Raw genomic sequence first — 16828 nt, forward strand, 5'->3', positions numbered from 1 at the left:
TTACTCGCTCTGGAAAACCCATGGAGACAATGATTAAGATTGCAATACAGGATCATCTAGACAGGAATGACTTTCTTGAGGGAACTCAGATTGGTTTTGCAAAAGGAAAATCTTGTTTAACTAACCCGATAAACTATTATAACAGTGCCACTCATCAGTTGGACGCAGGAAATAATTTTGACATTGTTTATCTGGACTTCAACAGCACATCTAACTTGGTCCCACATCACAAAACTGTTTTATGAACTAGAATATATTGAGGTCACAGGTAAGATCATTATATGGACTACAAGATATAAAACAACATGTGGCAAAAACTCCGAATACTTGTAGTTCACTTCTCAGTGAACTACAAGTATTCTGAAACTTATCTATGATAAATATACATTTCTTGTTTTAATTTACTACATTTTTATTTTGCCATTTTGTTCTCTTTATAATATTTTCTTTTTCTCTCTGAATAGTCCAGCACAGTCAGTCCTTGTATAGCACAATAGTTGTGTTCCTAGAAACCCTCGTGCAATGCAATATCGTGCAATATAAACAACAGGCCCTATGGGAAAAAATAGGGTTAGGTGCCGACCACCCAAGATTGAACACACATTTGTAAACAAAACATTACCAAACACAATAAATAATCGTAATAAAATACCTATGTATTTTATTTCGACTATTACGTAATAAAATATTGCTAATGCTTTTGCTTCTATCGTAAGCAAACTTGTTTTTTTGTTTGATTTTCTATCCAAACAGATGATAGCCATTCCATCTCTTCCAATTCTTTGTGTCTTAATCTAATGGATTTTAATTACACTTTGAGTTGTTCCTGTTATGAAAGTTGTATTTATTTTCTCTGCATTCTTTGTAATTCTCGGCGTTGCCTCATTTAGGTCTGTAGCACGTGCTCTTTCATTTCATATGGTCTTTCATTTCGCTCAAAGCGTTTCACAATTTCATATTTTTTCTCTATCAACAGAGGCGGACTGGCCATAAACCTTACCGGGGAAACCCCGGTGGGCCGGAGACCGGTGTGATTTTGGCCATAAACCATAGTATGAGACCACTATAAATTTTCCCTGGTAAGAATCTTTGACCAAGTCCGGCTCTGTTTATCGATATTGCTTTTCTTTTTCTCTCTGAATCTACAGTGTCGTCGCCCAGACGCTTCCTTTTCACACCTTTTAAGTATTTTACTCATTTTTAGGGAATAAAGCACAATTACAAAACGAGGAGGCACACGTGATACACATAAACAAAGCTGCATGCGTGTAGCAACTGAATAAACAACGCCGTAAAGGCAGAGATACACAATTAACACCTCACATTTTACTAAAGCACATTTCTAGGGGTTACTACCATAAAACAGTAAAAACAATTTCCAGTTACGTTTCTGCTAGTGGAATCTGTTATAAACTGGTAGTAAACTCGATCTAATTGCATTTGCGATTATACCGATAGCTGGAATTGTTGGTTTTTACGTTATTATGGTGAAATGTGTTTCCCCTTCACTGATATAAAAAACATACATTTTCAGAATCTTCTCTTCATCCCTATCGTGTTGCGTTCGGTTGGGGTGATTCTGCGTTCGACTGCCATTTCTTGTAAACACAAAGGCGAATCATGTATAAGCGAATTCGGTTCGTGTTATATAAGATATCATTCCCCTATTTATAAATCGTGTATGATCGCATTCGTGTAGTGTAAACACGTGTTATACGAGGACTGACTGTACTAATTTTCCATAAAAATCAAATAAGTGAATTATGTAACAAAACTACAAATTTATATTATGGTCATTGGCTAATACAGTGGATTCCGGTTATTTGGGACACCTGTTAATTGGGGCAGCCATTTGGGGTAAATCTTAAAGAACAGAACCCAATCGAGAAAATAGTCACGGTTTACTTTGCTTAATTGGGACAACATACTGTTTAATCGGGACAGGAGACTGCAACACTCGAGATTACCCTACGATTGTCTCCGACCATACCACATGGTTCGGTTGGATTTCTAGAGGTCACAAAAACATAAAAAAATAAAAACAATTAGCAGTCCCCTGTTTATTGGACTTTTCTGTTGCAATCTATATAAACAGATAGTAAAGTTGACCTTACTGAATTTGCAATAATACCGATAGCTGGAATTCTGTGGATTTTCACGTTATGGTGAAATGTGTTTCCCCTTCCATGAAATCTTCAATCATATAAAAAACAAAATTTTCAGAATCTTCTCTTCATTCCTATTTTTTAAGCTTCGTAACTTGTTACTCCATTCTCACTTGCGAGTGTCATGTTACTTGCGATTGTGTGTGTGTGTGTGTGTGTGTGTGTGTGTGTGTGTGTGTGTGTGTGTGTGTGTGTGTGTGTGTGTGTGTGTGTGTGTGTGTGTGTGTGTGCAGTGTTCTTTGTTATTGACTGCTTATCTTTTTTACTGTTTTAAATTTTAACCCCCACCCACAAATGTTAGTGAACAGAAATATCAACTAGTTAGTATGTACATATTAATTAAGCTATGCATGTAAGCATAAATCTATTTTTATTTTGCTAACCTGTGGAAAATATTCTTCCAATTTTCACTTATCATTTAATTTTTTAACGTAAGGTAATAAAGTGTAAATTTGTGCTTGATATATCTTTACTTTTATAGCCTATAGATAATATTCCTCCTATTTTTGCTAATTAGAATTGCTGTTTAATTAATAGAATTAAAATTCAATTCACAATGACCGGCTCTTACTACATATTGTATAGTGAACAATACTATGGTGAGTGAACTTTACTATGGTGAGTCCTTCGTAACGTGATTTGACCATACAGAAAATCAATCTTAAAAGCGGGGATCCATTGTATTTTTAACTATTTAAGTGAAACTTCGCATAATTGGGCCAAAATGCACTAGTCCCAAATAACTGAAATCGACTGTAATTATGCATACATATTCCGCAAATATAGAAAACAGCAATGGGATTGATTATGGATGCTCTTGACTATTTTTAAAGGAAAGATTCTCATTTTTTTAAGTTTTAACAAGTAGAAACAAGTATCAATACAATAACCTGACTAAGCCATTTAAGACTAATATATAGCATTAGCATAGGGGTAAAAATTAATCTGAAGGCAAAAAAAATATTTAACAAAAAAATTTCAAAATAGTAATAAATTCCCTTAAGTTCAGCAACTGTGGATCAAGCAGGGGCAAAAAACCCTTAGTATGGTTGTATGCCTCTTGCACCTTCACTTACTTTTCTTGCTGCAGTTAAATCCTACACTTTGCTAATAATAAGGTTTAATTTTCCTTCCATTCACTGTTAGAGAATGTTGTCATATACTGCTCATTATATGTGAAGCAATTATAAGGTGGAAAAATTATCAAAAAGTAGTTTTTAGCTGGCGACTCCTCAAAAGAATTAACTATTGTAACTACAAAGATGACAATTTATTTTGATAGCTATAATATTAATGATTTAGGGGAGAGGGATTTCATTAAGAAATACTCACAAATTACAGCATTATAAACTTCTGAAATGTATGAAAACCATTATTGAACAACTGAAAATGAGTATATAGATTATGAGATTTAATAAAGAATAAAAAACTAACTCTGTAATTATAAAATTAATGTTACAGAACAAGATTTACACTGAACAAGAGAGAAAAAAAAAAAAAAAACCATGAAAAATATTCAAACTGCCCTATTAGCATTTGGTCAATTTTCTTGTCCTCACACCAACGCTTGTATTACAGAATTTTATGAACAAGCTGATGAGTCAAAATGGTTAAGCAAACTATACACTGAGGGTTTCATTTCTCTTTCTCAATCACAAAAGGGTGGGAGGCATAGATTTAATAATCGGGTAAATGTAGGCAAGATTTAAGAAAGAAAAAAAATTATATTAGCCAAAGAGCAGTTGTCTACAGAAATAAATACCAATCTAATTTTATCAACATAGAAAGTTTATGAATACTTAAAGGTTTAGATAAATATTTAGAAAAAACTGATACAAGAATATGTGAAAGATATGTTGATTATATTTTATTTCATTACTTTTAAGGCTGATGATATAAGAAATTTTGTTTCCATAATCTTCTCCCTTGCATCAATATTGCCAATATTAAAATTGTTGTTTGTTCTGCTAAATTAATAAATACAGTGCAACCTCGATAGAACGAAGGTGTCAGGCAACAACTTTAACACCCACATTATAAGCAAAGTACATTATAGCCAAAAAAATTTTACCAATTTTTTAACATAAATACACTTTACTTAGTAAATAAATACTTTATTCACTAATGTTTTTTTGGGTTTACGGACTAAAATACAGTATTAAAGGTTATATCAGTCTCTTTACATTCTAATACATTCTTTACATACTAATACACAATGCTGTATGGACTTATATTTTACACATCTGTTCTGAAATAATCATGAAATTTAATTTGTTGGAACTGATGACAATGTTTTTAATGTGAAACATCCTTGGGAGCACCTCAATTGAGTAAATATGATCAGTCATGAAAAATGCAATGTAGAAGTGACATTTGTAGCTTCTACAAGAGGAAAATTATCCTAACTTGTATTGTTGCAATTATACTTCCTATAGCTGCCATTTTATTGTGGATGCTGCTATTTGAAAGATAGTGCCATGTGATTGTAGCCATTCATATGGCTACAATCAAATGGGTAATTAGGGTATTTATTGGCTTAGATTTTGCTAACCTCTTCTAAGCCAAGGATGTTTCACATAAAACCATTCTACCGTGCATGCTTGGCACAAACGCCATATTTTTTTCAGTACATAATTCTTAATAGTGGTCAGATGCAATAAATGAAGATGTCCACTATCACTCTGACATCCTAACCATGCCATCACCTCATTAATGTTTTCAAGCACTTTAAATTTTTGGTGATTTTTCCTTACATAAGTTATCCACATTATCTTCTGAGTCACTCCCTATGTCACTGGCCTCCTGTTTGTTGACTGTCTTCCTACTATTCACAGAGGCTGTGATTTCTTCCCTGCTCACGTAATCAGCACTGGATCCCCCTCAATCCAAGCAGCCAGGCCATTTGCTCATCCAAGACCGTCACCAAGTATGTTGCAAGCAGCCTTTGCTTCTTGTTCTGAAAATTCTGCTAATTCAAGGTCTCATCTTTTTCAATATATTTTTCCAGCAGTTTTCAATTGCTGTTGATCTTATTTCCTCCCACACTAATCCAATATTATATGCAACATTTTTCAGCCTAATTGTTTTCAGAAATTCTTATTTTACAACACTAGCTCACCACAATAGTAGGCTTTGAAGGCTCGAATAATGCCCTGATTCAGACTGAATTAGTGTAGTTGTGTTGAGGGTATATGCCGTATATCCTCCTGATTTTTTTAGGTGAATATCGAATACCTTCTGGTTTTTGAAAGACTTGAAAAAATAAATATTATTAGAATTTGATTACCAAAATAATGTTGAAAAATTGCTTGTTTAATTCTATGTGACCTAAGCGAATTTGGTTAATAAGCCTGATATGCACAGTATACTCTCTGCTTCTCATAACATTCATAGAGTATACCTTCTGCTAATTTTATGACTACAGCACTGGTTGTGTTCCTTGGAAGAAAAGCAACTCTGATCTTGCCATCTTTCAATTTGAGGACATCAGCTGAAAGATGAGCTGGGCAGTGATCCAAAAGTAATAGAGCTTTTTCTTCAAGTTTTTTTTGGAAAGCAAGTGGCATTTCGCCGATAGTACAGACTCACTTTCAAGCGCTGAAACAAAAATCTCACTGGTCGTCTCAGTACAAAGATGGTGATTTATATAGATAGCTCCAATGTTATTTTTATAAACATGAAATCTCTACCTGTGATTTATAAAAATAGCATTGGAGCTATTTTTACTTAAAACACCAGGGACTTTAACCAATGTGCAATGGCTTTAGCTTATGATTTCTAGTCGTGTGTGTGTGTGTGTGTGTGTGTGTGTGTGTGTGTGTGTGTGTGTGTGTGTGTGTGTGCAAAAGTTTTCATGCCCACTTTATTAGGTGCCTTTTTAATATCACATGACTTGTCAGGGAGAAGTTTATAGCACAACACTATTTTGTCACAGTTTTATAACTGTTCATCTGAGGATTCACCATTTTGAATCGCATTATGCAAAACTTCAAGAAATGCTTCTAGTGCTATAATGTCACTAAATGCAGATTCGGCTAAAAGAATAACCTGGGACATCCCGTGCATGTCTTCCATCTCCAAAGCCACCCTTCAGATGCTTTAAATGTCATCATATCCACTAAACAGCTTATGAAATTTAAATGCCTTTGCTTTCAAAATTATCCCATTTTTATCTGTACTCCCTCACTATACTTCTGTACAAATCACTTGTATAAGCACTGGTTCATGCCACTGTTTTTACAAAGTCTAATTTTCTTTGTTTGGACATTACTTCGTCTTGAGTCTACGAATTAATGCAATTTTTCTTCCTCTTTCACCTGACTGCAAAACATTGACTGGAATTCCACACTCGCAAAATATACTGCATTTGTTTTGCTACTCTAACTCTTCCAATAATCTTTAAATTTTCTTCAACTGTATAATTTTTTCTTTTGGTGTACTTCAGTATTACTGATATGTGGTATTACTTCAGTACTACTGATTTACTAATTTTGCCATATTTATTTCTGATGCCCTAGAATTTACCATGTTTTTAGACAACTAAATTAAAACAAAACTATCCAGCTTATCATATTGCTGAAGTGAAGTCATGTGATTTCTCTATATATCACTTGTCACTCTATAGCGTGTACAGAGAAGAGCAACACGATTGGTGAGGGGAATGAAGGGATCCTCTTACCAAGAGAGGCTTAAGTTCTGCAAATTGCAGTGGCTGGAGACTAGGCACCTGCGCGGTGATCTGATTGAGGTCTATAAGGCCTTGAATGGGTTGAGCACGCTGAATTCTGATGGGATCCTCCCACTTGTTCAGAATACGAACCTACGGGGACATAAGTTCAAATTAAGAAAGGAGAGATGTAGAATAGATGTACGAAAATTTGCCTTTAGCCAGCGGGTGGTTAATTGCTGGAACAAACTTCCATCTGTCGTTGTGGAAGTTGATAGGTTAAATAAATTTAAGGAGGAACTGGACAGGCAATTGGAGGGTATGGTGTGATTTTTTTTTTTTTTTTTTGGCTGATGCTGCATAAGCTCCTACACTTGCTTTCTTGCATCAAGTGCCACTACTACTACTACTACTACTACTATATCACTCTATATATATCACTTGTCACTCTATATATATATCACTCTATATATCACTTTATGTATATTTTTGTCTAGTTTAACCCTTAAAAGTTTTTACTATTCTAAGTGTAACTTATAGTCGATTCATATCAACATCCTAGTTAATTTATGTCAGCACATTCATGTGCTGTTGTTTACAAAAATTACTCTGCAACCGAATACTAAATATATAGAAGCAAATATACAGCCAATTTTTAGATAATTTCCCCTCCTGGAAATACGGTACAGTATTAGGATGTACAGCAGATACAAGCATATACAGTATTCACTTTTTCCAATATCCAATATGAAATGGCTAGTTTTTTGAACAGGCTACTTTTTTTCATAATTCGTTTTGGGGGACATGATCATTTTGGTTTGGTTTGGTTTTTTTTTTTTTTTTAGGAGCATTAGCAACTAAGGCCATATTGCTCCGGGTATATGCGGTGGTCATTCCCTGACCTTTCCACATCCTCCGTATTTGGTGGCTCACGGGCTCGAACCCCGGTCTAATCCAGAAGCCTGTGCTACGCACTGCTGCTCCTGCCCACCTGGCTACGGAGGCGCCTGGGACATGATCATACACACATTATATCCGAAACCACAGTACTAAGAAGTGCACTATGACAAGGTTGCACTACATTTACATAAGCAACTAAATATATAAGAGACCATCTCCAACTTACAAGTTGTATAAGAGAGCAGCAAAGTTGCAACAACTTCCATCATAGTTAAACAAGAGAAAACCACTGGTAATCAACTACATATACAATAAATTTCAAATTATTTGTGTGTACATTATGCAGTTTACAGACAACCTAAACTGCACAATCTGCAGTAACAATTTGAAAAAAAAATTATTTTTTTTAAAATGTTTCTTTTAATTTTTGTTACTTGCCAAATTTATTGGAGACTAATGAAAGAGCACTCCATCTATAAAATGAACTAACTTTCCTTTCTCTCACACACTCTCCAGCTTTATGTTTCCAATTTCTAAGTCTATATTTAGTTTTATGGTTCCATTAAAGTAAGAGAATGTAAAGAGATTAAGATGTTATATAGTGCAGCAAAAAAAAAGCAATCATACTGAATTCAAATAAGGCAAAATATAGATAAAGAAAACATTTTCTTACTCATCTCCCTCAAAACAGTCCCCAAGGGTCTGAACACTTGTTATAGCAATCATACAAGCTTTGTAAAAACTAAGAAACCTTGTCTACTGTGATGGTATTTAGTTTCCAGCATTTCGTCGGTAGAAACTAACTAAATACCATCATCTACTGCGATGGTATTTAGTTAATTTCTACTGTCACATTCTTCTGAATGTCTAAACACTATCAAATCAGCATCCTTTCAATCTCAACATCAACTTGGGAAAGAGAAAAAAGTCTCCTAGAGGCAAGTTAGAAGAGCAAAGAGGGTGGTTGAACACTGAAATCTTCTTGTGAGTCAGCAACATCTGAACGTTGATCGCTGTATGAGAAGAAGCATTGTCGTGCAACAGCCACCAACAAGATGGTTCCAAATCTGGCAGCACATGTTTGATTCTCGCCAACAAACATTTCTCTAATAGCTCTAAGTAGCAATCGCTGGTAACAGTCCTTCCTCCCAGAAGGAATTCCTTATGGATTACCCTTTATGACTGAAGAATGTGATCAGCATGGTTATGCAATTTCTGGAAACAAATCATTTTTGGTTTTGGTGGGCACTATAATTACCATTCTGATCACAAAGATCTTCTGCATCTTGTCTTTTAGTCTCAGGATTACAATAGAAGCATCAACACTCATCTCAAAACAGCATTTATTAGAAAACCAGGTTCAATGTCAGGTGTTTGAACAGAATCTTTTCACACATCAAATTGACTAAGTTTTTCCTCATGATGCAAACAGCGTGGAACAGGTTTCATGCAAATTTTTATTTTTCTGAAGTCTGTGGAAATTATGGATCTTACCAATTCTTTATTTATATTTAAATTCACTTGCTAGCATTCTCAGTGTTAATCGGTGATTGCTTGCTAGTAAATTGCACTTGTCCACCAATTTGGGGCTGCAGGTCATTTTCAGTTATCCACTTCAAGAATAATCTGTTACATTTTTATGAAGAGGGAACAAAGGTGTTCCCTCTTCATAAATTATTTGTAACGTGTGCATTTCAGTGGGACTTTTCCCCAGCTTCACACAAAATTTGATATTAAACTATTTTTCCATTCTTTGGTTTCTGACAATAACATTACATATGGTGCACAAAGAATGTCAGTACAAAAAAAAGCAACTTAAAACCAAAGGGTTTGGATTGATGGGACTGCCATGGTCGCACCTATATGCTTCGCTAGTGCCCTCACTTCAGCATGATACTCATATTAGATATTCTTTTAACTCAGTCTACTTTTTTGCCACATTTGTGTAAACATACCTAAATTTCCAATCACTGTTAACGGAACCATTGCCTACTGTAAAATGATCTTCAGAATTACATTTATAAATAAAATCAATATTACAGGACAACACACCCCAAAGTTCAAAAACTGTAACTGTAACACCAAAATGCCAATATAATGTCTAATTTTATCCACTTAAATTATTTTCTATTGGTAATTTGATACTTAGAAGTTATTCATACATACTTTTACTGATGTTACAGAGAGAAAAAAAGATTATAACTGGAGGTTGCTTTTAAATTATCCATGCTTCCTCTTCTCACCACGAACCTAAGGGGGCATAAATTCAAATTAAGAAAAGACAGATGTAGAATAGATGTGCGGAAATTTGCCTTTAGCCAGCGGGCGGTTAATTGCTGGAACAAACTTCCATCTGTCGTTGTGGAAGTTGACAGGTTAAATAAATTTAAGGAGGAACTGGACAGGCATTTGGAGGGAATGGCATGATTTTTTTCTTTTCTTTTTTTTTTTTTTTTTTTGGCTGATGCTGCATAAGCTCATACACTTGCTTTCTTGCATCACATGCCACTACTACTACTACTACTACCTACACAACTGGAGCTCACTGTGTATTGGAGGGTATGATAATCTCACAATCTATGCTTGATATGAGAGGGCAAACCCACGTAGGTTGTCAATACTGTCTACCATTACAATGACCAGACACAACCGACTATTAGCTCATAAGCAGATGTGGGGATATATGGTGGATTCCAACAGTTATAAAACCACTTTCTATGCAAAAACAGAATGGCCAGTCACATCAACTTGTTCAATAGCTTTCAACAAAAGACTATTTTCATTTGATTTGCTGAAGTTTTTTTACATAAAAGGCAGTGGAGGAGAGTTTACTCAGAAATGCTGTTGCGCCTGAAGTGTTATCAGTTCAAACTTTCACAAAAAGATTCACCTTTTGTTCAATATTTTCACGACCCACTACAGTGTAGTTTTCAAAAGATTATAATGCACCTTTGAGTAGAGATTTTTTCGTGAAATTTTGTTGTTTGTTGTTGTTGCTTGTTTATTTGGTTTTTAGGAGCATTAGCAACTAAGGCCATATTGCTCCGAGGATATGCGGTGGTTATTCCCTGACCTTTCCGCATCCTCCATATTTGGTAGTCACGGGCTTGAACCCCGGTCTAATCAAGAAGCGTGTGCTACGCACTGCTGCTGTTGCTCCTGCCCACCTGGCTACAGAGGCAGCCCGAAATTTTGTTAGAAGATTAGAGCACGGCTTTATAAGTATACTAACTATATCAGTTTAGGAACATTAACATATCAACTTTTCAATTTAATATTAGGATGCTTAACTAAGCTGCTTGATATATGTGTCAAGGTAATCAAATCTAAGGCATACTAACTGGACCAGAATAGCTTTTATTTTCTATTATTAACTGTACAAATAAATTTGAGAATGTTTGGGGTTTTCATTTTGTTTCATGGATCAAGATTGTTTCATTAGGACAACAATGATGATAATAAACATAATGGCAACTTCTGGAACCTTCATACCTTTAAACAGTTTCCCAATGAAGTTAAAATACCTACAAATAATTACTTTAAGTATCACCTAAATGTCACAAATTATTATAAATATAAGAATCTGGAAATGCAAATGGCAATTTTTTAACTAAACTGATGAACCTAATTTAAATTTTACAGATCTGTTAAATGCTGATATTTCAGTAAAACTATGACAAACCTTTTGACTCTGATTCAGCACTACTTCCTTCTTCCTCGTCAGTTTCTTCCATCTTGAACTTTTCACAAGACCAAGACATAGCTGTAACAGCAGTATCTTCTTGTATGCTTACCTGGGCTACCACTGCACCATGAACATCAATAACAACTATCTGACCAGTGGATGTTCCAAACAACACCTGCATGGTGAAAAAAAAAAAAAAAAATATATATATATACATATATGTGTGTGAGTGAAAGGAGCATATTTCACAAATGTTTATATAACACTACCCAACATGGTTTTTACCTCCAGCATATCAATATTGTTGGTTTCTGGTGAAATTTTATGTATAGAATTTAAAAACAATCATAAAAATTTCCTATCAGGTCTCAGTTTTAAGATATAGATAGATAACTGGATTCTGTACAAAGATATCACTACTGTTTGAAATACAATTTTTAAACTTAACTTTTGTTTAGTTTTCTTTATTGGGATAGAAGTTAAGCAAGTACATCATTACTGTTCTTGCAATATAGTATATTTTGATTTTGATGCACTTTACCAGACACATCAGTATTTTTATTAATTTTATTACACCATTCAACTGTCCAATATATAGTGTATGATAAACTACGCTACAAGAATTCACCTTCTGTTCAAATTTACCAATTTCTTTTACCGTTTTTAGGTTAATGCATTGTTAAAATGGAGAAGACAAAGCACAGAACTTGTGTCAATCACCCACACGACTTATGCTATGTTTGTGGACACAACTCCAAAAAACTCAGAGGAAGAAAATATACAATGTCACAAAAGTTGCATATTCATTATACTTCAGCTGCACGATCAGTGACCAAGAAAAAAATTGGGCTCCACATATCTTCGAATTACTTGTACAATGAACATAAGGGTGTGGTTATGTGGCAAGCCGAGAGCATTATCTTTTGCCCTCCCTATGGTGTGGTGCGAGCCCAAGAATCGTTTCGACGACTGCTATTTCTGCATGACAAAAATAAAAGGTATTTCCAAAATGAGCAAACACTGAATCAAATATCCCATCAGCAATTAGGCCAGTGTCACATGGTAATGAACTGCCAGTACCTGTGCCTCCAAAATCTCGAGGTACTGGAAGTAGTGATGAAGGTACAGAAGAAATCGTTTTACCAGATGTCGCGGAACCATGTACTTCACATGATGTGGACTACGAGCCAAAAAAAAGGAAAGGCCCACAATACACTGAACAAGAAGAATTAAGCAACTTGATCAGAGACTTGGGCTTACTCAAAAGAAGGCTGAATTACTTGGATCCAGACTACAACAGTGGAACTTACTCACCAAAGGTACAAACACTACAATATACTGTGAGTGAAATGAAGAGTTTAAGATATTTTGCAATGGAAAACAATATGCGTGTCTGTAAAGACGTCGTTGGTCTTATGCACGAACTGAACATTGATCACAATACCTCTGAATAGCATTTGTTCATTGATGCATCAAAGCTAAGTTTGAAAACAGTATTGCTTCATAATGGAAATACTTTACCATCAATTCCTCTTGTTCATGCTGTTGGCCTGAAAGAAACTTACGATAGTATGTCACAGATTCTTCCTGCTATATGTTACAATGACTATGTTTGGAATGTTTGTAGTGATCTCAAAGTGATTGGACTGCTTGTTCAGTTGCAAGGTGGTTTTTCACTAAACACTGTTGTTTCCTGTGTTTGTGGGATAGTCGTGCATCAGCCAAACACTACGTCGTACAACACTGGGACAAGAGAGATGAATATATTTCCAGCAAAAGCAATGTAAAGTATGTTCCATTGGTTGATCCACAAAAGGTTTTTCTTCCCTCTTTACACATCAAGCTTGGACTGATTAAGAATTTCACTAAGGCACTGGATAAAGAAAGCAGAGGATTCACATATTTATCTCATGCAAAGCTGAAGGAAGGAATTTTCATAGGTCCTCAAATAAGAAAGCTCCTAAAAGATGAAGAATTTCAAAGAAACCTGAATGATGTTGAACTGGCTGCATGGAGATCTTTCAAGGCTGTGGTAGACAGATTCCTAGGAAAGAGAAAAGAAGAGAACTATGAGCAACTGGTGACAAACTTGCTGAATGTTAAAAAAACATGGGATGTCAATGTCAGTGAAAATGCATTTCCTTCATTCCCATCTGGATTTCTTTCCTGAAAACTTAGCAGATGTCAGTGATGAACAAGGAGAATGCTTTCACCAGGAGATTACTGTTAGTTCCTTAAATGGAAAAGCAATCTGGAGTATAAAAGGAAATCACTGAGTGGGAAACATGCCTAAGTAACGTACACTGAGTGGGAAACATGTCTAAGTAACATACACTAAGTGATCACTGAATTATGACCGCCTACCTAAAACTTCGTAGGTCCTCCTTTTGCCCTCAATACAGCAGCTATCCAATGTGGCACTGATTCAACAAGATGTTGGAAGCATTCGGGAGGTAGGTCCAACCAAGCTGCGTGTAATGTGGTCAGCAATGCAGGTATGGAGGTGATGGTGTATCCAGACGCCTGATATGCCTTTCCATAGTGTCCCACAAGTGCTCTATGGGATTGATATTGGGGGAGTTTGAAGGCCAATCTATATTCTGTAAGTCAGAACTGTGTTCCTCAAACCATCCCTGCATGACAAGTGCCCGATGGCCAGGTGCATTTTCATCTTGGAAGACACCATCACCATTTGAGAAAAGTGTAACATAGCGGGGTGTACGAAGTCAGCAGGCAGTTGACGATAGCGGAGAACACTGATACGCTGTTCCACATGCACCAGGGGTACAAGTTCCTGCCAGTGAAACATGCCCCACACCATACAATCGCCTCCACCGGCTTACACTTTTGATACCATGCATGATGGATGAAGAGCCTCGTGTTGTTGACGCCAAATCTGTACATGACCATCCATGGTGTGGAGGAAATAACATGACTCATCTGACCAGCATGCTCTTTGCACCAGGTGAGCCATTTATGCCGATGAACCTTGATTGGGAGAGGATGCCGTAGGGGTCGTCTGCTGGTATAGCACATACATGCAAGCGTGTGACGCATGGTCATGCCAGATATTGTTCCGGGTTGGCCCATGTTGTATCGGGTAGTCAACTCTTCAACAGTGCTGCGCCTGTTCGCCTGTACAAGTCGCCGGACCTGGTGCTCACCTCAAACATCAACCTTTCGCAGACCATTGCAGTTTTTCTGTCGGGTCGTTGTTTTGACCATTTTGATGCCAGTCCAGGTACACTTAACTATGGTGGCTCTCGAACACCCCACCAGTTCAGCCACTTGGGAAATCGAGACACCAGCTCGTCGAGCACCCACAATCTGTCCTTTAATAAAGTCCGATAAATCATTCCTTTTACCCACCATGCTCGGAATTTTACTACTGAACAACTGACACCTTATCTATGCTACATAGCATTAGCAGAGGCATATGATGCAAGAAAGCAAGCTTACGCATCATTAGCCAAAAAAAAAAAAAAAAAAAAAAAAACACTCCCATCTCACTCCTCCGTTCATTCGAAATACCTATCCAGCTGAGATTTAAATTTATTTAGGCTATCAACTTCCACAATAAGGGATGGAAGTCTATTCCACCAACCAACTACCCACTGGCTAAAGGCAAATTTCCGCACATCTATCCTACATCTGTCTTTCCTCAATTTGAATTTATGCCCACTCAGGTGATTATTCTGAGCAAGAGGAAGAATCCCATCAGCATTAAGAATGCTCAAACCATTCAAGGCTTTATACACCTCTATCAGTTTGCCTCGCCGGTGCCTAGTCTCCAGACACTGTAATTTGCAAAAATTAAACTTTCTTCGTAAGAGCAACCCTTTGTTCCATTCATTAATCTTGTTGCCCTTCTCTGTACTTGTTCCAGCAGCTCTACATCCTTCTTGAAATGAGGCCTCCAGACCTGTATACAGTACTCAAGGTGTGACCTGACCATTGCCTTATACAAGAGAATAATCACCTCCTTATCCCTGCTAGAAAATTCCTGTATATCATTGACAAGACACCATGAGCTACTCTTGCAGCCCATCTGCACTGCTCAGAAAACTTCATATCTGCCGGCACAATTATCCCCAGGTCCTTTTCATTCTCTACCACTGTTAGTGTATTACCACAGAGTTCATATGTTACTCTGGGGTTACTGTTACCATAAGTATCTATTCCATATGTAGTAATTTACATTTGTCAATGTTAAACTTCATTTGCCACCTCTCAGACTATCTGCTCAACCTTTCCAGATCCTGTTGCAGCAGCATACTGTCAGTAGTGTCCTTAACAACCCTGCTAACCTTTGTATCATCTGCAAACTTGGACATTAAGCTTGATATACCATCATCAATATCATTTATAAATACAGAAAACAACAATGGACCCAACACTGAACCCTGAGGGACTCCACATTAGTCCACGAAGAGCAGTGTCCATTGATTACCACTTTCTGTCTTCTCCCCCTCAACCATCCCTTTATCCATAGCAGTAATTTGCCTCCAATGCCACACGCTCCAATTTATGCAGTAGTCTTCCATGTGCAACAGTATCAAAAGCCTTCCTAAGATCCAAGTATATAATATAAAAGTTATTCCCTGCATCCAGTTCTTTTGTGACTGCATCATAGTATCCAATCAAATTGATCAGGTAAGACTTTCCCTTAACAAAACCATGCTGTGTCCGAGCTATAACTGAAGTTTTGTCTAGATGCTCCTGCAGTGCTTCTTTAACCAGTGCCTCCATTAATTTTTGTGGAACAGAAGTTAAACTCACAGGTCTATAATTACTTGTGTCAGCCTTTGATCCTCCTTTGTGAATTGGGGTCACATTTGCATATCTTCAGTCTATGGGTACCTCCCCTGAGTCCAAAGAAGCTCTCATAATTATGGCTGTGGGTTTGCTTACTTCCTTTGCTGCCTCCTATAATATAACTGGATAGATCCAATTCACCCCGGGTTCCTTTTTTATGTTTATCCTCAACAATTTCTCCTCCACTTTCCTCTCAGTTATTACAAAATCATCTAGCTCACTGCCAGAGTTCACTTCACCTCTGACATTCCCCTTCCTGAATAACTCCTCTAGGTCGACTAACTCTGCACTCTCGTACCTCACGTGGTCAACAGATAGCATTCAGTTTTCATAGGGTCGGTCATAATTCAGTGATTACTCAGTGTATGTTGTGTGTAATAATTACAACCATGTATAATGATATTGTATAAAAACAAGAAATTTTAAAAATGTGTATATCTTTTGATGTAGAAGCGACAGAAGTAAAAGATTGATATTTTCATAATCAGGACATTAATTTTGTTCAGAATAACCAACTTTTGTTCCAGAGGTATGACGAAAAAAAAATTTTGTTGGGTAGTGTAATCAGAATCTCATCTTTCTGTATATCATGCAGGA

The 16828-nt window shown here is 36.4% G+C and overlaps 1 protein-coding gene across 1 annotated transcript in view; it reads right to left on the reverse strand.

Moving 5' to 3' along the window:
- The window catches only part of LOC150081534 (tubby-related protein 4-like), a 223528-nt gene that overhangs the window by 153061 nt on the left and 53639 nt on the right, over window positions 1-16828 (reverse strand). The window contains exon 3 of the mRNA XM_090380059.1: window positions 11422-11591. Coding sequence (XP_090236185.1) covers window positions 11422-11591 — 170 coding nt within the window. The remainder of the gene's footprint in view (window positions 1-11421; window positions 11592-16828) is intronic.

Source organism: Mastigoproctus giganteus, chromosome 8 (genome assembly GCF_048544385.1).
Source record: "Mastigoproctus giganteus isolate SK-2022 chromosome 8, ASM4854438v1, whole genome shotgun sequence".
Classification (NCBI taxonomy): domain Eukaryota; kingdom Metazoa; phylum Arthropoda; class Arachnida; order Uropygi; family Thelyphonidae; genus Mastigoproctus; species Mastigoproctus giganteus.